The 25,107-nt window shown below is 46.4% G+C and overlaps 1 protein-coding gene across 3 annotated transcripts; it reads right to left on the bottom strand.

Annotated features, from left to right (window-relative positions):
* Positions 1-9,130: 9,130 nt before the first annotated feature.
* On the bottom strand, positions 9,131-24,508 carry ELOA (elongin A). 3 transcript variants are annotated; one of them, XM_060141129.1, is made up of 11 exons: positions 24,384-24,508; positions 19,534-19,590; positions 18,642-18,748; positions 16,918-18,109; positions 16,437-16,551; positions 15,239-15,394; positions 15,037-15,134; positions 13,804-13,984; positions 13,440-13,551; positions 12,664-12,843; positions 9,131-11,685 (listed from the first exon to the last, which is right to left on the bottom strand). In XM_060141129.1, the coding sequence occupies exons 1-11, from the start codon at positions 24,456-24,458 to the stop codon at positions 11,655-11,657; spliced, it is 2,304 nt and encodes a 767-aa protein (XP_059997112.1). In that variant the 5' UTR covers positions 24,459-24,508; the 3' UTR covers positions 9,131-11,654. The 3 variants fall into 3 exon arrangements, with proteins under 3 accessions (XP_059997112.1, XP_059997111.1, XP_059997110.1); XM_060141128.1 differs by having other exon boundaries at positions 12,668-12,843; positions 16,924-18,109; positions 24,384-24,507; XM_060141127.1 differs by having other exon boundaries at positions 12,668-12,843; positions 24,384-24,507.
* Positions 24,509-25,107: the final 599 nt, after the last annotated feature.

The raw sequence follows: 25,107 nt of genomic DNA on the forward strand, positions 1-25,107 counted from the left end.
GCGTCGTAAAAGGCGCCCCTGTGCGGCGCAAGCGCGTGGGGAGAAGAGGGCGGGGCTCGGAAAGGGTCGACGTTTGCTAAGGCGCTTCCGGGGGCCGGGAAATTAAGATTGGCTCTTTCAGTCCTGGAGACGGATGCTATTGTAGTCCCAGCTTCACAGATGGGGAAACTGAAAAGCAGAGATTAAACTGGTGTTCCGAGTTTAAACAGAGATTAAACTGATGTTCCGGGCTGCGTTTCGAATCCTCCTCCTCCTTAGGCTAAAGTCTGTTCTCTTTTCGTTTACCACCAACTTTTTTTTTTTTTTTTTTGAGGTACGCGGGCCTCTCACTGTTGTGGCCTCTCCCGTTGCGGAGCACAGGCTCCGGACGCGCAGACTCAGCGGCCATGGCTCACGGGCCCAGCCACTCCGCGGCATGTGGGATCCTCCCGGACCGGGGCACGAACCCGTGTCCCCTGCATCGGCAGGCGGACTCTCAACCAGTGCGCCACCAGGGAAGCCCACCACCAACGTTCTTTGGGAGCTGGTGGCGCAGTGATAAGGCCCTGAAGAGTAGGGAGCACAACGTTATCACTGCCGCCCATGTACACGCTTAGGCGCTTAGAGCTCACAAACCCACTTTCATAACCACTTTCTTCTGAGTGGGCTTAGTGGTCGAGACCACAGGATTTATGGACAGCTGAATCTGGAGACAAGTCCTGGGTCTGTTATTGACTGTGTGACACCCTGAATAAGTCATGTTCCCCATCCTGAGACTTTGTTCCTCGTCTGTAAAGTGGGAATGGTAATATCTGTTTCATAGGATCACAGTGGGTATTAAATGAAATAATGCTCTTCAAGAACTCGGCGTAGTGGCTGACACATGGTAAGAATTCAATAGTTGAGTCAGATCTTGGTTGAAATCCAAGCACTGCCACTTACTAGCTTTGTGGCCTTGGGCAAGTGATTTAACCTCTCTGAGTCTCAGTTTACCCTCTGTAAAATAAAAGGATTGGACTAGATGACCTTTAAGTCCCCTCCCCATGTGATGTTTCAGAGCAGTTCTTTCAAACAGCTGGTTGTGACCCATTGATATGTCTTAAAATCCATTTAGAGGATTGTGACCGGCATTAAAAAATTAAATAGAATAAAATAGAAAATTCAGAATGTATTACACATTTTAGTCTCCACTTATGGAACTTTTGTTTCAGCTTCTTGTATACTCAGGTGCAATTTAAAATGTTTTTCATCTTTTGGGTTGCGATCAAGAGTGGAAAGCCACTATTTAGAGTTGAAATGATTCTGGTTTCGGGGTAGAATGCGTTCTTACTTCTTGGTGGAGACGGGGAGAGAGAGGAAGTTGAGAGAGTTAAGAGATACTTTGGATAGCCCCTACCCTTCACTCTGGCTCTGAAGTATCCAGACCAGACTGGGGGCTGCAAACGAAAATAAACATCTGCTCAAGTTCCATTCAGAAATATTTTGATGTCCTAGTTCAATTCTTTGTGAAGCAGGCAAGCTTGGTTCTGGTTCAGCTAGCTCAATGTTATGACTTATTCCTGCCTTCGTGTTACAGTTTCAGGGAAGGGGACTGGCAAGTGCTAAACGCTTAGCGAATATTTGTTTGATAGAATGATACACTCAGTAGCCTTTCTTTGGGAAGACTGTATCCCACTGCAGGACTAACCCAGGCCTTCTACTCACTTTTGGCTTCTTTCCTATCGTTCGCATCATTGTCATCCTTTAGTGGTTTATCGAGCAGTGTGTGCCAGACATGGTGCTAAGCACATTATGTAGTTCGTGTAGTTCATCTCAGTTATTTGTCACATGATCTTTGAGAGATAGGGAGTGTTACCCAATATTATCCCCAATTTGAAGGTGAGGAAAATTGAGGCTGAAGGAGGTAAATTAACTTGCCCAAGATCAGATAAGTTTGGGAAATAACTAGGTTTTGAGCCTAGTTTGTTTTCCTGAAACAAAAAGGTATACATGAAGTAAATATGTTGTATCGATTAGCTTATACCATGTAACAAATCACTCCAAAACTTAAAATCTTTAAACAACAGCATTTAGTATTTCTCATGCTTCTGTAGATCACCTGGTCAGTTCTTTTCTGGGCAAGTTGGGTAGGCTGATTAGTTTGGAATAGCCTCACTCACAAGTCTTGTTGATATGGACTGTCAGCTGAGGTGATGGCGACAAGTCTCCTGCAGACTACCAGAACTCAGACACATTGTTGCAGTTGCTGAGTTCCAGGAGCACAGGAGGGAAGACCCAATTGCACAAGCACCTGTTAACCATCAGCCTCTATCATTTTTGTGAATGTCCCGTCAGCCAAAACGAGTTTCATTGGCCAAATCCAAATTCAAGGGTGGAGAGACAGACTTCACCTTTTAATTGGAAGAACTACAAAATACTGTGGCTCCCTGCTCTTCCCCCCGCAATAGACCCATACTGGTTACCTTTTGTTGTGTAACAAATTACTCCCAAATTTATCCGCTTAAAACAACAGTCAGCATTCATCTCACAATTTCCGCAAGTCAAGAATTTAGGAGGGGCTTTGCTGGAGGGCTGGAGGGTTCTGTCTTCGCTCTCTCATGAACCTCAAGTCTTCTGAAAGCTTGATGGAGCTGGACAATCCACTTCCAAGATGGTGCTCTCGTATGGCTGGCAAGTTGGTGCAGGCTGTTGGCACGAGGCCTCACCATGTAGACCGCTCCGTAGGACTGCTTGAGTGTCCTAGTGACATGGTGGCTGGCTTTCGCCAGAGCAAGTGATCAAACAGAGCAAAGTAGAAACCACAATGTCTTTTATGGCCTAGCCGTAGAAATCACATACTGTTGATTCTAAAATATTGCACGGTTCCATAGGTCAGCCATATTCAGTGTGAGAGGGAACAACATAAGGGTGTGAATACCAAGAGGTAGAACTCATTAGAGGCCCCCTTGGAGGTGGCTACCACACTGCCATACATATTAAGTGACCACTGAAAATGTCTTTAAATTTCTCTTGTATTTAATTGGTAATTTGGATGAGGATAGAATCTCTCAGAATTCTGAAGCTATTGCTCTGTTGTCTTCTAGCTTTGAGAAATACAATGCCATTCTGACTCCTGATTCTTTGTGTGGGTTTCCCTCATTCCATTTCTGGAAGCTTTTAAGATCTTCTTTTGGTCCCTAGTGTTCTGAAATGCAGTGCTGTGGCTCTTTTGTCATTCATTGTGCTGGATACCTGACGGACCTTTTCAATTTAGAGACCCTAGAACAGAACGTGAGCATACAGGTTAAGACACCTGCACGCCTGTGCACAAGGCCCCTTGCAGGGACACATTTTAGGGGTAAGAGAAGAGGGGTGGGGCTCGGGCCCTGTTCTCTCCCATTCCACCACCTTCTAGTGCAGAGCTCCAAAGGCTCAGAAATCTGAAGGTGGCCTCCAGGTCACTGCGAAGGTTCTTTTGTCCAGGTAGCAGAATATTCTAGCTGTATTTCTTGTTTGTTTGTTTTTGGCCAGGCTGTGCGGCTTACAGGATCTTAGTTCCCCCACCAGGGATCAAACCCGGGCCCATAGCAGTGAAAGCACAGAGTCCTAACCACTGGGCAACCAGGGAATTGCCTAGGCTGTATTTTATTTAACTGTTCGTTAGCTCCATTTATAACTTTTTTTTTTTTAATTTTTTCTCATTATCCTTTTATTGTCTGTAGGATCTGTGGTGATAATCCCCCTTTCACTCTTTTTTTTTTTGGTACGTGGGCCTCTCACTGTTGTGGCCTCTCCCGTTGCGGAGCACAGGCTCCGGACGCGCAGGCTCAGCGGCCATGGCTCACGGGCCTAGCCGCTCCGCGGCACGTGGGATCTTCCCGGAGCGAGGCACGAACCCGTGTCCCCTGCATCTGCAGGCGGGACTCTCAACCACTGCGCCACCAGGGAAGCCCCATTTATAACTTTTTAAGTACACCACCATTTGTACTCTTGCCTCAATCCCGCAAATACGGAGTATGGCCTGCTGGGCAAGTTGCTTAGCCTCTCTAAGCCTCAGACTTGTCATATATAAAATGGGAATACTAAGAGTACCTACTCTGTAGGGTTTTATTATGAGGGCGATATGAATAATGTATGAGAAAGGTTTGGAACAACATCTGGTGGGTTGGAAAAGGGTAGATAGTGTCCATTACTTAGTGTCAGCTCAGCATCCCCGTCTGGTTCAGTGGGAAATTGCAATTGCTAAGGGGGTTGGATTTGGAAGAAACCAGCTCTCGCAAGGTAGCCTGGCTCTGATTTGCGGATAATGCCTTTTGCCTCTCCTTACTCTGTCTCTTCCCTTGCACTCCTATGTTGCAGGGATGTCTGAGGACAAATGGGAATTCTCACCGACTTCTAAGATTACCCTGGGGCAGGTAGGAAAAGCTTCCGATTTTTTCTTTCTCCTACTCCCAGGTTCATCTGCAAACATTTCTGTAGCAAAAGGACTGCTGAATTTGTATCCACCTTCCCTCCTCTCCTGTCTCAGTTAAGCTGGGAGAAATGAACTATTTTTCTGTCACTTTCGAATGTTTCCTTGTGGCAAACTGAGAGTATTGTACTAATAATAGCTAATAACCATATGGCACTAATAATGTGCCACACACTGTCCCAAGAGCTTTACTTATATTGTTTTCTAATCTTCGTAATTATAGGTGTCCTATTATTTTCATTTTATAGGTGAGAAAACTGGGGCACAGAGAAGCTAAGTAACTTGCCCATGGACACACAGCTGGTTAGTAGTGGAACCAGGATTTGAAGCCAGGCAGTGGGCCTCCAGAGGCTGTGCTGAGGCTAACCACATTGAACCACCTCCAAATATTAATTAACATTTATTAAGTACTTACTCTGGTGCAAAGCTGAGACCCCAGAGCTCAGGCTGTTAACCACCATGTTATGCTGCATGTACCAGGTAGGTTACATTGGACAAATCATTTTCCTCAGAGCTTCAGTTATAACAAAAACCCTTTACTGGGCTTCCCTGGTGGCGCAGTCGTTGGGGGTCTGCCTGCCTATGCAAGGGACACGGGTTCGAGCCCTGGTCTGGGAGGATCCCGCATGCCGCGGAGCAGCTGGGCCCGTGAGCTACAACTACTGAGCCTGCGCATCTGGAGTTGTGCTCCGCAATGGGAGAGGCTGCGACAGTGAGAGGCCCGCGCACCGCGATGAAGAGTGGCCCCCGCTCACCACAACTAGAGAAAGCCCATGCACAGAAAAGAAGACCCAGCACAGCCAAAATTAAATAAATAAATAAATGAAATTTAAAAAAACCCTTTACTAAATGCCCATTCCATGCTGGGTACTTCACCTAATTCATCACTGACGTCCTGGCTGACATGTCTTGAGCTCTTTTTATGTTCCAGGCACGATTTTAAGCACTTTACATGTTTAACTCATTAAATCATCATATGATAGCTCCACAAGGTTGGTGTATTTTCCTCATTTGGGGAGGAAAACACTGAGACACAGAGAGGTTAAGTGACCTGCTGAAGCCTGGAAGTGTGGAATTCAAAGCTGGGTGGCCTTGTGGAGTACCTGAGAGTCCAGGCTACTGTGATTGCCTTTGGAGTTAGCAAATATTTCCAGTTCTCTGCATCAAGGTGCATGGATGGATTGTACTTCCCTGTCCCCTTGAATTTAGGTGCAGCCAATGAAATATGATGGATGTCACCTCTGGACGTAGCTTAGGGTCCAGTGCAGTATTCTTTTTTTTTTCTTTTTCTTTTTGCGGTACGCAGGCCTCTCACTGCTGTGGCCTCTCCCGTCGCGGAGCACAGGCTCTGGACGCGCAGGCTCAGCGGCCATGGCTCACGGGCCCAGCCGCTCCGCGGCATGTGGGATCTTCCCGGACCGGGACACGAACCCGCGTCCCCTGCATCGGCAGGCGGACTCTCAATCACTGTGCCACCAGGGAAGCCCCAGTGCAGTATTCTTAACTTGCCTTGAAAATCTTAGAAGGCCTCCCTCAGCCTGGGTCCCTGCGTGAGGATGACGTAAAGCAGAGCTCCAACAGACCCTCATTGGACATGTAGTGTGAGTGAGAAACAAATCTTGGTTGTGTTGAGCCACTGAGATTTGGGAATTGTTGCTACACCATAACCAAGTCCAGGGTTCCTTAACCTCTTCTCTTTCTTTGCTTTGGAATAGTTCACGTGGCATTGGTATCATCTAATCTTTAAGGTTGAAAGAATTCTCCTATGAAATCTTAGGCCTGGAGCTATTTCATAGGGCAAACTCTACAACTACTTTCTCTATTTTTTTCTGTGGTAATTAGTCTGTTTAAATTTGTCATTTCTATATGGGTCAGTTTTGGTAAGTTGTATTTTTCTGGAAAATTATCCACTTTATATAGATTTTCTGGGTTTTAAATACTGGGAAATTTTACATAGACGTCTAGATTTCTGTCTTTTCTTTAAAACTCCATGATGTGGCCACACTGGGCCCTGCCTTCTGCCTGGAAGCAATCAGGTGGAGCTGTGTAAATAGCCCTTTTTCCTTCGGTTCCCACCACTTCCCACTGTCCTACACCAAACTCCTGGTATCTGCGACCCCTGAGATAACAAGAAATTAGGTAGTGTCTGCCTTTTTGGTGGTTTTTAGGGGCTATGGTTTAAGGGACCTGAAATAGGAGTCCAAAAACAGAAAAGCTGAACTAATCCTATCTGGGGCAGCAGGGGCTAAGATTTCAATTATTAGGAAGGACTCAGTGACCTCAGAATAGTCCTCATCTTGTGATCCTAAAGCTTTAATTCCTGTCAAGAGAAAACAAAACTTTGCCTTTCATTCTGCATTTAGAGGGAATGAAGGAAGGACAGTAAAATTTATTGAGCTCCACTTCTCTCATTGAATCCTTACAAGAATTCCTGTGAGGTGTCATTATTCCCATTTCATAGATGAGGAAACTAAGGCTCAGAGAGGTGTCACAAAGCTGAAGAGTGGTGGAGCCAGGATTTGAACCTGAATCTGTCTTATCCCAAAGCTCATGCGCTGTTTTCCCAGTGCACGAGGCATTCCCAAACCAGGCTGCTCATCAAACTCACTGGGGGAGGCCTATAAAAAAAGTGCCTACTTCCACATCCTACCTCTGACCAATTCAGATTTCTGCAGCGGGGCCAGAAATCTGTAAACAATGATTCTGGGAATTCCCTGGCAGTCCAGTGGTTGGAACTCCAGGCTTTCACTGCTGAGGGGCCGGGTTCGATTCCTAGTTGGGGAACTGGGATCCCACAAGCCACGTGGTGTGGCCAAAAAAACCAAAAGAAAACAATGATTTGTGTAGTTACTTGATTACTGTCTCCCCTACTAGACGAAAGCTCCATGAAGGCAGGGCCATGTCTGTCTCATGCAGTGACACAGAGTGGGGACAGCACAGTGTTTGCTGTGTGACTGAATACGCAAGCTTCCCGGCCCTGACACACAGGCCAGCTGTGAAAAGCTTTTACACTACTTGTGGAAAATCCTCTGGAGCAGCTCTCAAACTTTAATGTGCGTTATAAGAAGAATTGCTTGGATTCTTTTTTTTTTTTTAATGCACATTCTGGGGCCCCAAGCCGAGATTCTCTGCTTGCGAAACATGGGTATAGGTATATAAAACTTTGATGGCTTGAACTTTCCTCAGACGTTTCTGAAAAGAGTTGAGACAGTAGGCATCACAGCAGTATGCGGGCCTGTGAGCAGAAACTGCCTATGTCACCAAATAATCAGGTTAGCCAAATCACCAGGGAGACACTCAAGTGGATGTGGAACCTTAGTGGAGAAATCCTGTGAGAGGGGCATCTGTTAAGGTGATGAGCCAGGTAAAGGATTCTTCTGGACATCGGTTACACGAAGCACAGAGAAGTCATTCCTAGAAATGATTAGGGTCTTGGCCTGGGCATCTTTCTGCATTGGAGGTTGGCTTTGTTCCAGAAGCCTAACATTGGGTATGTGTTTGCGTGTGAGATGGGAAATGTGACTGAGAACATGTGCTTGGGAGTCAGACCGAAAGCACACAGCACCATTGGTCACCACTGTGTGACCTTGGGCAAGTTCTTAATTTCCCTGTGCTTCAGCTTTCTCAGTTTTTAAATGGGGGCCGTGACAACCTACCTTATAGTAATACCGTTGTGATAATCGAGATAATGTATGTATATGAGACCATGGTTCCTGGAACATGGTAGGTATATAACCAGTGAGCTCAGTTACTCTTACCTGACCACGAGCGCCAGACTTGACGGCATGTTACTCTATATCCCAGGGTCTAATACAGGTCCTGGCTCAGCAAATGTTGAATTAATGAATAAGGGACAAAGGGCTAACTTACAGACACCGAGTAAAATCATCCATCGGATACCACATTCCATCATTAACTTCAATGCATAGTAATTTGGAACAGTGAGAATTAGATCCAGTAAAGAATTGGGAAAAGTAAGTCCAGACCATACACCAAGAATACCCTCTTTAGGAGAGAAGGGATCATCATAAAACCGTGTTGCCATGCGATGTTGAGGTTTGATGTGAGAACCAAGGCTCTTGATGGATGTAGGGGCTGAAACCAAGCCCTTGGCTCCACCCACGAATGCTGCAACTCTGGCAGCTCAGCCAGGGCCAACACAGCAGGTTCTTATTAAGCCCTTGCTGCCACGACCTTTCTGCCTGTGTGCTCACTGTGCTCTCATTAGGAAGCCAATGTAAGACTGAGGAGACCTATCTGGGTCCTCCACACCCGCTGGAAGTGACTGAAAAGTAGAGTGGCACACACTTTGCTGTCAGAGAATCTGGGTTTGAAATCCTTTCCTTTGCCACTTACTAGCTATATGGCTTTGGCTGTCATTTCACCCCTCAGAGCCTCAGCTTCTAACTGTAAAACGGGGTAACAGGTCAGTCCCAGGGTTCCAAGTGCAGTAAGGGACAGTGCATGGTCCCCACCAAGTGCTCATTTTCATCTGAGTTTCCTTGCTTTGCTCATAGGGTTCTCTCCCTTTGAGTCCCCTTTTCCCAGACCTGTGGTGCTACAGTACAGACAGAAATCCAGCATCCTTTATGGCCCAGCCCAGGGATTAAGATGTCTGCCTCACAGCCCAGAAACCAGACATTGTGACCGACTTCCATTCTCTGACACAATAAGGGAGAAAGGAAGAAAGACAACAGTATATGGTGTTTTTGTTTTTTTTTTAATTTAGACATGGAATTTTCCTTCTTTTTCATATAACTTATCTAATTAAAATATTCATCTTGGTAGTTACCACAAAAAAGTAACATAGAAAATTGTATTTACATTTTGGGACCAAAATACAAATGAAGAGCAAGATAATACCTTGCTCCTTTCCCTCCCACTTCCCGGAAAGAAAGGAAAAGCCCCAAAGAAACTGCTCATTACACCAAGGATCACAAAGGTTAAGTTCATTTGCAGTTCGGTGATTTGTATGTAGTGTAGCACAGAAAAAAAAAATTACACAAGTTTTCACAAATGAGACCAAAGGTTCAACATCATCCTGTGTCTGCTCTGCAGGCATTTCAATAACCCAGGAGAGGCGGTAGCTTAGAAACTCAGTTTTTCCTCTTCCCTCTTCTCACCAAGTCACATCCCTGATGCAGACAGTCTTGGAGGGGGAGAGGGAAAGATCTGGCTCTATGCAAACAGGGGTGATCCAAAGATGGACAGTGATGTTGGGATGTGTCTTTTCTTCCCTCCCTGCCCAAAGACTCCTAATAAAGGAAATTAAATCATACACAACTGTATCAAATATGAAAAACTGGTTTCAATGGTAAAAACTTGAACACACAGGTAAGAGACAAATTCAAGGCGTGGACACCTAGAGGAAGCTATTCTAGGCAACAGGTGTCTGGCACCTGACCCAGACGCTCATTTGGTTTTAGATAAGAGGCTTTCTAATATCACATTTGGGGAGCAGGCCGGGGGACTGGTGGAATGGTAATACAAACAATCAAGAGAAAGAACGCTTTACCCAATTCAAAAATACAGCAAATTAAAACACAGCAATACTTGTGTCCCTCAGGTACCCTGCACAGCAAAGCACACTGACACAATGCTTCTGCTGCACAGACTTCTTGCTGCATTGCTCTGCAGTCTTCAGAGTTAGCCTAACTGAGGTCTCCAGGATGGTTAAAAACAGCGGGCTCCGTATTCTGGGCTTTGAGTGAGCTTGTCAAAGGGACTGGTAACTGCCAAGCTCCACGGGCTATCACACTAACCACGCCCTCAATCTGCTTCTCAGGTTTCTTAGGGATGGGCTTCTCCAATTTATAGTATCTACTTCTACCTGGGTCACAACCAAGTGGGTTCCTACTAGATGAGTGTCCTTCAACGGCCAAGAAGGACACTGACACTGTCCTCCTAGTTCTGATTTCTCCCCCTATGTCAACTCGAAAGTGAGATACTCCCTTCCCAAGACTGGTGGATGCCCTTGTGGCTCCCCCATCCTGATGCTACAGCTCAGACCCTTTCCTTAAACTGGCCCTTGCCTCCAAGTTCTGGTTTAAAGATTCAAAAAGTAGAGAGTTTCAAGCTGCTAAGTTCTCTACAAAACATAGCAAATTGTTGTGCTCTTTCAATCACATGATCTTACCTTTTAAAGAAAGGCAAAAACAAAACCAATTTCCAACACAGCATTACCTTTTAAAACCATTCACTTCTAGTAGCGATTCACAGGGACTAGGAGATTACAGTGCTGGATTTTAAAACTCTAAAGTTGTATTCAGGGGCCTACAGAAAGCCCTGCCATGTGGTTGGGTCTTGCCCCATGCCAGCGGGGAGGAGGAAAAACAGGGGAGGAAAAAAACCCTAAAGTTTTGAATTAGAAACTGGAAATTGTAAAAATACTGGAGTTCTGTGCCCTCTCGTGAGCCTCAAAAACAGTGGGACCTGGCAAAAAGGATGGGGGGAAAGACTCTAGAACTTCCCTTAATAAATAATTCCCTGAATGAGGAGGAAAGAGATGCACCTGCACAGGACCTCAAAGCAATTGAGGGTCTCAGAGGTGGGGGGTGTCCGACCTGAACGCTTCCTGTCACCACGCCGGGGCTCCCCCTCCAGGACAGGCAGCCCAGGACCCATTCCTCGCTCTACGTGCAGCACGTGCCACACAGGTTCTGGGGACACCCAGTCCTCTCTATGGGCCAAAGTCTGCTCAGGAGAGATGAACTGGGACAGCGGAAAGGCTTTCAATAGGCTTTTGTCTAACAAAGAACCCTAAAAATAAAAGGCTAAGTGTGTGGTATAGGACTGGAAAAAAACAAAAAAAAACCCCAAAAAACAAAAAAAAACCTGGGGGTAATATAAATACAATCTGGGGGCAATATTTATTAATTAAAACTATGTCTTATAGTTTACAAAGAAGGTAATTAGCAACAAAGGTACAATTGACCTTAAAATCCTCAGTGAGCGTGAGGCTTCACATCTTCAGAACTCGGAAGTGCTCGCCAGGCAGGGAGGCGGCAGCTGCGGACACAGGCACAGGCACGACGCCTGCTGACTGTGCAGGACTCGGAGACCAAAAGCCTCCACGAAGCGAAAGATCCTGGTCTTCTCTGGAAGTTCCATTCCCCAACCCCCCCACCCTGTCCTCGTATTCCTCCCCGCAAATTTCATTTCCAAGCTAAGTCATTTCCAAGCTAAGTCCTCAGTTTATCGTCGGGAGAATCTGTTCTTGAACGCTTTAATCGTCTTGGCCATCATTGGGGCAATTTCTGTGAAAAGAGAAATAAGGCAGTTGTTTCAGATCCACGGCAGTGTGGACACCAGCGGTTCACAATCAAACAAAGCCTTGTTACTCTTGGCTCTACACAGCCAGACAAATGGATACAAGTAGCAGTTATCTGCCAACCCCGTAGAAAAGCAGCAGCCCAAAGGTAACACTTCGCCAGCACCTGCCAGGCCCCTGACCATCACCCCCTCTAATTCTCACAACTTCACCAAGACTCAGGCTGGACCCTGTACGGTAAGTGGCAGAACTGGAGTTCCAGCCTTGCCAGGCTCTGAAGGCCGTTCTGAGCCATAATTTAACTCTGCCTCACCAATATCCAAACCAGCCAGAAGCACCCCCTCCCGCACCTGTCTGTCCAGTGTAGCAACAGGTCTGAGATGAGCTAAATGCACACACCACCTAAGAACGACTAGCCTGCCCTCTAGCCTGGTTAACCTGAACCGAGCCAAAGTGCAGGTCAGGACTCCCACCCTCCTGTGGGCCCTGAAGTAAATACAGAATAATGCTTTTCTTAAGTTAGGACACCGCTGTAGAATATTGGGGATAGTCTACAGTAGTAAAGTTAGTAAAATACGAAAGAGACCCAACTAGATATAAAAAGAATACTTGGAAGGTGGGGTTATAAGGTTATAAAACTTCAATAAAATTATTTAGCTGTTAATAATAACAGTTGGAAACTCCATGTTATTGCCTGGAGAAACAGGTTTACATTTAGGTTGAAAAAAATAAAAGAAAAAGAAAGCAGAGTACCAAAATGAATATTCACTACGATCATAATTTAAATGACACGTGAAATATGCGCTACGAACAAAGCAGGGGAAGGAGGCCCTGACATTTAGACCAGCTGTGTGCAAGGCATCACATACGCTACATCTAACACACAAAGTGTGATGCAGCAGTAATAACATTAGAGGGGTTCAAATACTAGTTTTGAAATAGCTGAGCAGGAGCTCCAAGTTACCTACTCTTCACAGTCGGTTTCCTAGGATCACAGGAAACAGTGCTGCTGACCACGGGTGCCGAGTGCGCACTGCTGGTACTCGGGCCGTCGTAGGCCGGCTCCTCGGGGCTGGCGTTAAAGCTGTTGCTGCCGCCACTGCCCAAGCGGCTGCTTCCTGAGAGGTACGGCGCCGGCTTGATCCTGTGACACAGAGCAAAGCCGCTAGTCAAGAGCAGGAGAGATCTGCCCCCGGCACCAACAGCCTGAAGCTGGCTGCTCTGAGGACTCAGTTCTGCGGCTTTGACCAGTGGACCTAGAACCCTAGATTCTGGTGATGGCTCGGAAGTGACTGTGGTAGGCCTTCAGAATGAATGATAATCTCAACTAACTTTTCACTGTTTAGGTGTAAATCTGTATTTTGACAATGCTAATGTACTTAGATAATTTAGTCATCACAGTAATATGTTTTTTGTTTAAGTGGGGCAAGGGAAAGCCTTAGGGGATGTGTCCCAGAAGCCAGGCCCTGTTCTCCATTTAGTGTTGACCACCACCCCACCTCCGACCCCACCTAAGGGCAGGAATCATTATCCCGCCCACAGTGCAGTCAAGGACACTGAGGTTCAGGGAGGTCAAGTGCCCAGATGGTCAAGGTCAGCCTGCAGAACCCACTCTGCACTGCCACGCTTTCACCCCCAAAATGAGTCGCTCTTGTCCCTGGGCTGCCTCTCAGGGCTGAAAGATAAGCTCTTGGGCTCTCGCTCTGAGCAGGCAGAAACCACAGGGGACAGAGATCTTACCTGATTTTCTCAGGCACAGCTGCACCTCCTGTTCCAAACTTCTCCTGCCTCCTCCGAACATCACGAGGTGGCTTGGCCACAGAGTTGACAAAGGCCATTTTTGCTTGTCGGCCTGCGGAGAAATGGAGATTAATACCTGCCTTCTTGAGCTGAGATGCTAAAGGTAGGGGATTATCAACCCTGGAAACCCCTCTGTAGGGTAGCATGCATAGTGGCAGAAGAAACACCTCACCCTTTGCCCTCTTCTGCAAATGCAGGAGAGATTTGGGGGCCAGAGGTGATACCGTAGCTGAGCCCACCACGGCCCTGCTGTTGACCAGAGCACAGGGCTCATTATTCTGCCAGACCCACGCTGCCCCCTGACCTTTGGGCTTATTGGCGTGCGCAGATCGGATATTCTTTGTGAGGAGTCGCAGCCGCTGCTCTCGCGCATCCTGAAGCCGCAGGTACATCTCCCGCCACGACTCATACTCCTCTGGCCTTTCATCCTTAAAGTCTCGGTGACAATGAACTTTCCATAATTGATCCGTTTCTTCAATTAATACCTAAAATCAGAACCAGGACATCATTTACATGCAAGTACTCTTACACATCTCTTTTCCATCCTTAATCACCCAGGGGGACCAGCTTCCTAATGATATTTTGGTCCTCTTAGTAGTGGTAATATATTAAAATACCACAGTTCTAGGAAAGAAACCCTAATCACTGAATTAAAAAATGTTAATTGTGGGCTTCCCTGGTGGCGCAGTGGTTGGGAGCCCGCCTGCCGATGCAGGGGACACGGGTTCGTGCTCCGGTCTGGGAAGATCCCACATGCCGCGGAGCGGCTGGGCCTGTGAGCCATGGCCGCTGAGCCTGCGTGTCCGGAGCCTGTGCTCCGCAACAGGAGAGGCCACAACAGTGAGAGGCCCGCGTACCGCAAAAAAAAAAAAAAAAAATGTTAAGTGTGAGGCACTATACTAGCTGCTTTTGGGGGTTGTGGGGCTAGGAGAGAAGGCAACACAAAAATTAGTTTAAGATCAGTCTTTTCCTTTAGAAGATCAGTACAGGGTAGGAACTGGGATGAAGTCAAATCCAGGCATTTCCCCATCACTACACTGAACTGCAATGGCCAGGGGCCACTTAAGAAGGATATGTCATAGATCCTTTGAATTAGAGACAGCTAATGCAATCAGATGAGCATCTCCAGCATTAGGAGGATTTGGGGATAGATCTGTTTGTCTCTAGGAGGCACCCAGCCAATCTTATATTCACCAGACACCTGAGTGTCAACACATAGCTCTGTCCCTGCCCTGGATCCCAAGGGTTGTGCTGCTAGAATTCTCCTTTGACCTCTGTAACTAGGCAAGCTCAAGGGAGGTGCGGGAAATGGTCCCCCTCTCCCACCTTTCAATCCCATCTTGATTCTAGCCCAAGAGGCCTACTTAAGATGCCACAAGCAGGTGCTAAAAACCTGCCTGTTTAAAGGCCCATAGACAAACCCAGAAAAGTGATCCGACCACCACCTGCCCATCATTGTGGCAGATTCAGAGACAAAGCTACTTCTGGAGATGCAAGCCAGCACACTGCCCTCTTCCCATCCAAACAGGATACTCACGTGATTGTACTCCTCTATGCGATATAACTGATCAGGTGTACACCTCTCCAAAACAGGTTCAAGGAGAGAATATGGGACGCCTCCCACTTCAAAGATTGCTGCAGAGAATCAAAGGGGAAAAGCACTGAGTAGCGGCCAAGTCACCCGGTGTCCCAGTGCCACAACAGCGTGCTGAAGAGCAAGAGAGAAGCATGTGACTTACAGTCAATGTTGTTTTTAAGCACCCGGATGCACTGCTCGTGCAAGGTCATCATTTTGGGGAGATAGGCACACTTGGAACCAGAATAGACCTGCATCTTGGAATTCATTCTTCGTCCGGTGAATCCAGCTTCTTCCTCTTCCTGGGATGAGGAGAGTGCTGTAGGGCAAGAAAAACAGGAGTGTAAGTTATAAAAGGCACTGAGCAATACAGTGAAAACTCTCCTTCCATCCCATTCCCCAGCCTCCCAGTTTCCTTTCTCAAAGACAACCAATGCTACCAGTTTCTTGTGTCCTTCCAGAGAGTCTATGCAAAAATAAACTAATATTTATTTTATTCCTTTTTAACCAATCAATAACATACTATAACCATTCTGTCATTTACATTTTAGAAATCACATCAGTACATAGATTTTCTACTTCTTTTTTTCAACGGCTGCATAGGATGCCACTGTGTGGATGAACCATGATCCATCTGTTAGTCTCTTGCTAAGGGACACCTATGTAGCATCTAATTCTTTTGCTATTAAAACTAGCCTTTATTTATTTATTTATTTTTTGGCTGCGTTTGGGCCTCTGTTGCTGCGCGGGGGCTTTCTCTAGTTGCAGCAAGTGGGGGCTACTCTTTGTTGTGGTGCGCAGGCTTCTCATTTCAGTGGCTTCTCGTGTTGCAGAGCATGGGCTCTAGGCACAGGGGTTTCAGTAGTTGTGGCACACGGGCTTAGTTGCTCCGCGGCATGTGGGATCTTCCCAGACCAGGGATCGAACCTGTGACCCCTGCATTGGCAGGCGGATTCTTAACCACTGCACCACCAGGGAAGTCCCTAGCCTTTTTTTTAAGCCCCTATGGAATGTACAGAGTAAAAGGCTGCTGGTAATAGCAGCAGCTAAGATTTAGCAAACACTATGTGTAAAAACCCAGAGCTCAGAGCTTTACCAGCATTATCACTTTCAATCCACCTCATAGGCAGATACCATTATTACTCCCATTCACAGAATATGAAACTGAAGTCCAAGGAAATTAAGTTGTACCCAAGTTCATGTAACTTGTAGTAAAAGCCAGAGCTGGGATTCAAACCCAAGCCATCCAACTCCAGAACCTGTGCTCTTAGGAAATGCACCAAAATCTGATGACAGAGCATGAATGAATTTTTAAAACCATTTTCTCCATTAAAAAAAGAAAAAAAGACAAAGAAAATTACCTTTTCGCTTTGGTTGGAAGGCAGATATCAATTCAAGGGAAGGAAGTGGGCGGTAATTGGCCTGTATCACAGGTAATGGAAGGTCTGGTAACACTGGCAGCACATCGCTGGGGACCTGCAGAGAAGAGACCAGTGACTGGAGAGCCTCTTTCTACAAGCACAGCTCTTTCCCACAGTCGACGCCCAGCAGTGTTGACGTGGCAGATAACTTCACAGGCACATCCAGCCTGCAGGAGGGGCGGCAGCTGTGCCTGACACCACCTAAGTCAGGAGATACGGAGAGATGGGCCCAGCACGATGGGATGCCTCAGAAAATACTTTTCTTGGGTTCTACTGACCCTGGTGGCCAGACAGGCCGGGAGGAAATTACTTCACACTGAAATTCAACAGGCCACGGGAAAGCCAGCCCAGACAGCGGTGGGGTCGTCCCGGGAGCTCTGCCAGCCCAGGCGCTCTGGCTGGGAGGGGCCACAGGGCTTACCTTTACCTTTTTCAGCTTGGCTGAATGGGATCCAGCTGGCTGAAGCTTCTCTGACTTGTTTTCGTTCACCTTAGGTAGTTTCTGAACTGAGTCCAAGTTTTTGCTAGTGCTTTTTGAATCATTTTTTTTAAATCCTTTTTCTCCAGGAGTCGTGGTTGAAGTTTTCACGATCTTTTTCTTTTTCTTCCGGGGCTGGTCATAGCTGAGGTATGACTCAAAAGACATGGTGGGCTGCTCGAATTCATCATCCACGTCTGCCTCCTCAGCTTTAAGGAAGGAGCCCACGGACTTTCTATCTAAATGAGAAGGTTTTACTTTTCCTTCTTGAGCCTTTAGGTTGTTAGAAACCTTCTCTTTTGCCTTGGGCAACAGGTCTCCTGCCCCCTTGCCTGTGTCTAAGCTTTCTAGACTCTGCTTGTTTTTGTCTGATTTGGTTTTCTCTGGGTCTCTGTATTTTGGCTTTTTAAGGTGGTTGTCTGATGCCACCTCCAAGGGGGGTAAAAGCTTCTTGGTGCCGCCCTCTTTTTCCTTCTCTTTCTTGACACCACTAGAGGGCGCTTTCTCCTTTGTACTGTCCCCTGAGGGTGGCCTCCGCCGGTTTTCCTCTTTGGAGATGGCCTTGTGTGATTTTTCTCTGCTCAAAGACGACTTCTCATCTCCTTTGGAATTCACCGGACGTTTTTCTTTATGGGAAGATCTGTGCTCCTTGCTCTGACTCACGACCTCTTTCCCCTGGGCTTCACCCAGGTGTCGTTCTTGACTGACCCCCAGTCTGTCCTGAAAGGCATTACTGTGGCCTTTGCCAGGCTTCTGGTGTGAAACAAAGGGCTCGTGGTCCTCCTCCAGGGATCTGTAATGGTCCACAGACATCTGATGAGGGCTGGCGGATGACAGTGGGGACTGAACATGGCCGTAGTCCGAAGATTCGTGGTCTGAAGAGTAAACTGGAGAAGCTCTGTGGTACCTCTTTCTCTCGTCTCTCCTCTCATGACTGTGAGATACTTTGTGAGGCCGGTCAAGCTCCGGGAGTTTTCTGTGTTTCTTCTGCCTGTTATCAGGACTGCACGACTGGCTGCCGGAGGCTCTCCAGCTGCCTGGGTAGTCCCCCTCCCCCTCCCCCTCCTTAAGGGCGTCCCTGGGGCGCTTTCGAGAATTGCTCTTCTCAAAGTCCTGTTCATCAGGCTCAGTGTTTCTAAAATAAAAGAAAAAGCAGATGAAGCAGACATAAATCTCAGGGTAATCCTTGTTCAGAGGACAACATCACAGGACCTGAACTCACGAAAGAGATGAAGAGTTTGGAGTTAGAAACAAGGTCTTGGGGAGAAGGTAAATGGGTTCTGCTCAAAGATACTCAGCTAAGGTTTAAAACTGGGAAAGCCCAAATATTCAATAAGTGGAAAATGACGAGTTTAACTACAGGACACAAAGAAGATCAAACATCTTGGGAAGTGAAAATACTTAAAAAGCTTTTCAACACAGGGAAATATTTAACTTGTTACATTAAAAAAGAGCTGTCATTTACATCAGTTTATTCACAACTATATAAAAATGCCTTTTAAGAACAAGTTAGAAAGAAACATTCCAAAATGTCGATAATGCTTATCTTTGGATGGTTGAATTAAGAAATTTTTATTCTTATTTCTATTTTTAAATGCTTTCTAGTATTCTATAATGATCATGGATTATTTCTTATAATTGAGGCAGAATTGAGGAACGTTTCTTACCGTTCCACAGGAACCAGCTTCTTCCACTGGGCCACTAGGTCCTTGGCAAAGCTTCCGACATGCTCGTGTTTTCGCAAGCTATTTACCGTTTTCCCAACCCCGGTCTCCTACAAAATTGACAAAGGAATTGTTAGAGGGTTGTAGAACTAGGCTCACAATGTTCTAAAGAAATAAGACCTCCTACTTTTCAACAAACCAATACTTCCTTCCAAAAACATACCTTGCAAATCTCAGTACAAACTTACTTTGTGTCTGTGCCCCAAACCTCTAATGATACACAGTAGCAAAGTGCACCAGATTCAGAAGAGGAAAATACTAAATTAAAACACTTCTAGAACTTTAGCAATAATAACAAGAGTGATCATGGCAGGTGTTAGGCACTGAGCTAAGAGCACTGCATACAGTGTCTGAATTAATACTTATCATATGATAACTCTGTGAGGTTAGGACCTACCCCATTTTACAAAGAAGGAACAGCCTAAAGTCACAAACTTGGATTTGAATCCAGGACTAGATGCCAATGTTCTTTTATTTTTTAGAAAAAAAACTGAGATAAAATTCACTATTTTAAGCATTTTAAAGTGTACAGTTCAGTGGTTTCCAGAATACTCACAATACTACACAACCATCACCACTAATTCCAGAAGATTTTCATCACCCTAAAAAGAAACGCTGTTCCTCCCAATTCCCCCCACCCCTGGCAATCACTAATCTAACATTCTATCTATGGATTTGCCTATTCTGGACATTTCATATAAATAAAACCATACAACATGTGGCCTTGTGTCTGGATTCTTTCACTTCTAAAGCCCATGCTCTTACTGTACAATCCCTCTGGTCGGGAAGGGGAGGGGATATAGCTATATAACGTCTAAAATTACACAGTTCTTACCGCAAGAATGTCTACTGTAATAGGCAAGGTGGAGAGTTTCTTCAGATATTTCAATAGCTGCAGAGAATAAAATAAACATTAATTTCTATAAAATCATAATCATTCACTGGAACAAATAAGAATAATATCCAGTGGTTAAGTACTTACACTGCTCTGTAGTATAGAGTATGGCTGTTATCCTTATTTTACAAGTGTGAAAACAGACTCGAAAAAGTTAAGGTACTTGCCCCAGGATGCAAGTAGGGCAGGATTCACTTAGGTCTGCGGCTTTAGATTGCGTGCTTTCAGCCACTATGCTACACAAGGGGAAATCAAACTTAGAGAAGAGAATCAAACCTATCAGCTCTAAGAAACGTAATCAACAACTATCTTTCTGCCCAGTTTTGAGAGACACTTTCTGAGAAAGGAGCCAATTTTAGGAAATTACTCATGCACCCGGCATAGAGGAAAGTAAAAAGGAGAAGAGGTCTCTACAGAAAAAGGGTATCATGTTTCCAGAAAAAGTGTGTTTAACAGAACTGGGTTTTTTGGACATAAGTGGGAAGCCAACACCAATTTCAAGTTGCTAGAATCAGAGCTTTGCCGTTGCAAATGGTGAACACAAAATGTCTGGGTAGATTAGAGAAGCAATCTGGGTTTGGTCACATTTCTTTTCTGTATTCTCTTGAGCTAGCTCAAAATCAGATAGCAGAGCTGTTAAGACAGAGTTCCAGAGTCAGAGACAGGCTTCAGTTTGGCGCTGCCAGTTCCTCGTGGGGTGATCTTGTGCAAGTCACTAACCTCTCTGAACCTCAGTTACTTCATCTGCAAAACAGGAACTGGATCCTGTCTGTACTTCACAAGCTGTGAGGATTCAGAGAGACAAACCATGTGCAGTCTTTAGCCATAGTGCCTGGAACGCTATACAAGCTCAATAAATGCTTATTAATCATTTCATTCATCAACTGACCATTCTTTAAACGGCTACCCTTGATCCTCTACCAGATATTCCCCAGCCAATTCCTACTTGCTCCACTTCTACCCAAAGTCACGACTGCTATGCCATTCTCTAGGAAATATTTATGTATATATAAGTATACCTACCTTTCGAGGAGTGCTGAAAAGTACAAGTAGTTCAAAATAGATTAACTGTGACTACCTTTATATTTAAATATCTGATAACAAGACCTGTTCTTTTCCTATGTGTAGCCCAGGCAACAATTAGTATGCTATATTGCTACTAGGTGGAGTAGCAAGTATGTTTTTCTGGTCATTCTACTTCAATAATTACTGAACCTGGTTGCTACGCAGAGCAACTGGATCACATGTGATAATCTTGTTTTGACTGGGAACATATGAGAAGCCAAGTGGTGTATCTAAGGAGTTTCACCTTCATAGTTGAGTGAAAATTATCCTCCACTTCGAATTCGATCACCACCACCATCCAACTCAGGACAAAGTATATGTGTATTTCTTGTCATCAAAGCTGTGGGTGCAAAGATGAATGCCAATTCCTTTTCTTAAAGGAAAATTTAGAATCATTGAAAAGGTTAAAGACAGGTTGTCTCCTCTAATGCCATTCCCTGGAAGGCATTTATATACTATTTACTGTGCACTGGCTACTATGCTACGTCCTTACATGTGTTACCTCATTTCATCCTCATTAACCAACTCTGTAAAATGGATATTACGTTCCCCATTTTACAAATATTAAAACTGAGCCCAGTGAGGTTAGGTAACTTGCCTAACAAGTGTGTTTACCACAGCATGTACTACAAAGTCAGGAGAAATAACCAACGTAAAGACACTGTCCTTAGAAGACCGGAAAAGGAAATGGAGCAGTAGTTCATGTGCCTCTTAGCACACTCGACACAAAGCAGAAGAACCCCTCCTTAGTGTTACGTTGTCAGGCAGTTTAGAGTCCACAGAGGAAAGAAGGTCACCACCAGGACAGAGTCCCAGGACCTCTACAAAGGCCACATATAAGAATGGGGCCACGGCTTCCCTGGTGGCGCAGCGGTTGAGAGTCCGCCTGCCGATGCAGGGAACATGGGTTCGTGCCCTGGTCCGGGAAGATCCCACATGCCGCGGAGCGGCTGGGCCCGTGAGCCACGGCCGCTGAGCCTGCGCGTCCGGAGCCTGTGCTCCGCAACGGGAGAGGCCACAACAGTGAGAGGCCCGCGTACCGCAAAAAAAAAAAAAAAAAAAGAATGGGGCCAGAAGTCACTGAAGGTGTGTTCATCTCAAAGCCCAGCACTAATTGGAAGTATAAGCACTGCCTTTCTGCTTCGTTTGGGGTTAGGAGGGATGGCTTAAAAGCAGATGAAACTAAAACCCTAGAGATATTCAAACCAATTTAGCCCAACGTAAGAGAAAAAGGGCTTCAGAGCCCCTCTATTTACAATGAGGTTCAAAAAAGAACAAAGCGTTAAAATGATAAAGCACTTTGGGTATCCTCAGGTAGGTGGAAACTTGCTGTTATCAAACCTAGGGACCAGTTGTAGTTTGCAAGAACTGATAACAAGTCATTGAGAAATGTCAAACATTTGCACAGTCCACGCTTAAGAATCTCAGTTATCCTCTGCACACTACTTCATCACAAAGAGCTAAAGATGTTCATAATGTCGCCCTCGTTCTCCGCTTGGCTTCAAACTGTGTTCTTCGTAGTTTCCACGTTCAAACTGTAACCCAGGACAGGTAACTTTACCAGCCATGAAAATTGTTTCTACTTAAATAATAGGAACCAAGTGACCCTGGTTTGCCTGATACCTTTTTCCCCAAGTAAGCCTAGATCATAGATGGGCTTAAAGTGAAAAGAGAGTTACAGTTAAACACCTATGTTTAATACGAGGAAATCTATGAATACAGGTGTGGAATCAACCGTTTGGCTAATAATGGTTTGAAATCAAGATTTAGTTGTAAGTTCAGTACTGCCATATAATCACCTTGCACTTTCAAGAACAACCTGTGGGAGCTTGTCGGGTTAACAGAGGTTGAGAAGGCCAGTGTGCCAGCCTGCAGTTTTCCCTCTGCATTAGCTCACTGTGCGTGCCAACTACTGTGCCCTTCGCAAAAATGATCTTCGTAATGCCAAGCCAGAAGCTCAGGGTGAGTTTCTATCTGGGAAGAGAAAGCCCAGATTCTCACCATCACTAATAGTTCAAATAGGATGTGAAGTCAAACAAACCTTTTCTTAATTTGAAATTTCATGCACATCAACTACTGGAAAAGCTACTTCAAAATTTAAATTCTAGTGGGAAAATGACTGTAGACACTACACAGTGCATTGTTTTTAACCCGATGGAAGACCAAATTGGGGAGGTGGGGGCGATTTACATCATATTGCTCTAGGGTTTTAAAAAAAATCAGTCACAAACCTCCAGTGTTTGGGAAAACAAGCTAGTACTTGGAAATAATGACCATTTATTAGATGCCCACAAAGGGTTACTGTAAAAAGAAACTTGTAAATGTGTCTGTTCACTAGGTACTGAAGCCATTATAGAAAATATAACACAAAACAAGTGAAAGCATTTCGGTTTTCACAGACTTAAAGCTAAAATGTCGTCCTGAAGAAGTGGATCTTTGAGCTAGGTATGCATGAGAAGAGTTAAACAGTGGTCTGATAGTGAGATGCGTTGAGCAGCCTTTAGAAACGGAGGGAAAAAAACCTCACCTATGACAGGCCAAGAAAAGGTGAAGAGAAAGGGGCCCTTCAAGAAAAATTGTAAAGAGTGGAGATTAACATCTACTGAGCACTTCTGCCTTTTGGTTCTGTCCTGGGAAGAAGCAGGTGAGGAAACTGGCTTAGCAAGGAACATCCCTAATGTCCATGGCTGGCAAATAAATTAGAACTCAAATCTCCTCACCACTTTATTTCGACTGCCTCCCTGGATTATTTCCTCTTCAAAAGCCACTCTGGGGTTCAGAGATCCAACTCTTACAACACTGTACACTCCAGCTATAATGCTGACAGAGAATGTCAAACACCTTGAGTGTTTTCATCAATGTATTTCAATTAAAAAAAAAATTCTAACATCCACGGGACACTCTCCCAGACACCAAGAAGCTGGATGGAAGAAAAGTCGCAAAGAGAGAAGAACGCATTTAACTTAAGAGAATAGTTAAGGGGGAAAAAAACTAGCTGAGTGCAATTAAAAATGGTTGCCCATCACTCGTAGCAGCCACAAAAGGTAGCTCTTACCTTTCTATCAAGGCCAGAAGGAAATCTAGCTGCAACTTCTAAGTCTTGTTTTTTTTTTTCTTTCCATTTACAACCTAAGTTTTTAGTTAGGGTGACGTGAGGTTTATTTTGTTTCGAAAGAGATTTACTGAGAAAGCGAAAAGGTCCACGCTCTAATAATCAAGCCAAAGCAATAAAAACGTCTTAAAGACGCAGGACCACACACCGAGCCTAGACTCCATCAAGCACAGGCAGAACCACCTCCTCCCAACAAACATCAAAAGACACTAAGAAATCAGAAACATTTCGCAGGGTGAGGAATGGAGCGGGCAGGAGTTAACTCCGGGCGAGCTCTCCCGACAGGAAACAGCTGGCCCGGGACGCCGGGGGAGGGCTCCGGGAGCCCCGCCGACACGCGGTGTCCGCCCGGAGCCCGCGGGCGCCCGGCCCGGGAGGCAGGGAGGCCGGGCCCGCCGAGGCGCGCCGCCCGCCGTGCGGGGTCCCACCGCGTGGGCAGCGGCCAAGGGCCACTAACTTCCCGATCGCAGGCCGCAGACCGCCGGGGCCGCGCTCCGGGTCCGAGCCCCCACGGCCCCGGCCGCTCGGGAAGGAGCCGCACCGGGGCCCGCGACCGTTACGGGGCCGCGCCGCGCCCAACACCCGGCCCGCTCCGCGCTGCCCACTCGCTCACCTTCTTCGGGTCCGGGTTCGCGGCCAGGCGCGCCTGCAGCTTCTCCACAACTTGGAGCGCCGACTCCGCCGCCATCGCTGTCACTGGCGCGGCCTCCTCGCCGGAACTGGGCTCGCGTCGCGTCCTCTGGCTGCTGCTCCGCCCTCCGTGCCTCCCCCGCGGGGACGGAAGCGCGACTGGTCCCTTCCGGGCCTCGGCTAAGTGGGGTGTAGGGGCCGCGGGGGGTGGGGGGGCCGGCCGGCTGCAGGCCCCGCCCCCACGGCCTGTGGTTGTTGGGGTCTGGTCCTCTGCGCCCTCCCGGAGCCGCGTGCGCCGGGAGCTGGAGCAGCTTGGCCCGAGCGCGTCGGCTTCGCACTGGTCGCCGCTGGGCAGCCTCGCTTCTGGTCCTCGTAGTGCGGAGCCACGGCCTGGAAAACCACTCCGGTGTCCAGCCAAGGCAGGATGAGACCACTGCGCCGGACCTTGCCTTTATAAATCCTAGCCCGCCCCCTTGCGCTGTGAGCCACGCCCCAAATAACACCTGTGTGTGGTTCCAGGGTGGGTTTGCGGCTCAGGAAATCAGGGATTGACGCTAGTGCCAGCCTTGATTGAGGGCACTAAGCCCAGTGGTTGAGCTAAGTTTCACTCTCAGTACAACCCAATGAAACGAGGCATATTATCCCCATGTTACAGATGAGGAAACTGAAGCTCAGGGAGACTAAATTAACCTGCATGTGGTCATGTA

Source organism: Lagenorhynchus albirostris, chromosome 2, assembly GCF_949774975.1.
Source record: "Lagenorhynchus albirostris chromosome 2, mLagAlb1.1, whole genome shotgun sequence".
NCBI classification, from domain to species: Eukaryota; Metazoa; Chordata; class Mammalia; order Artiodactyla; family Delphinidae; genus Lagenorhynchus; species Lagenorhynchus albirostris.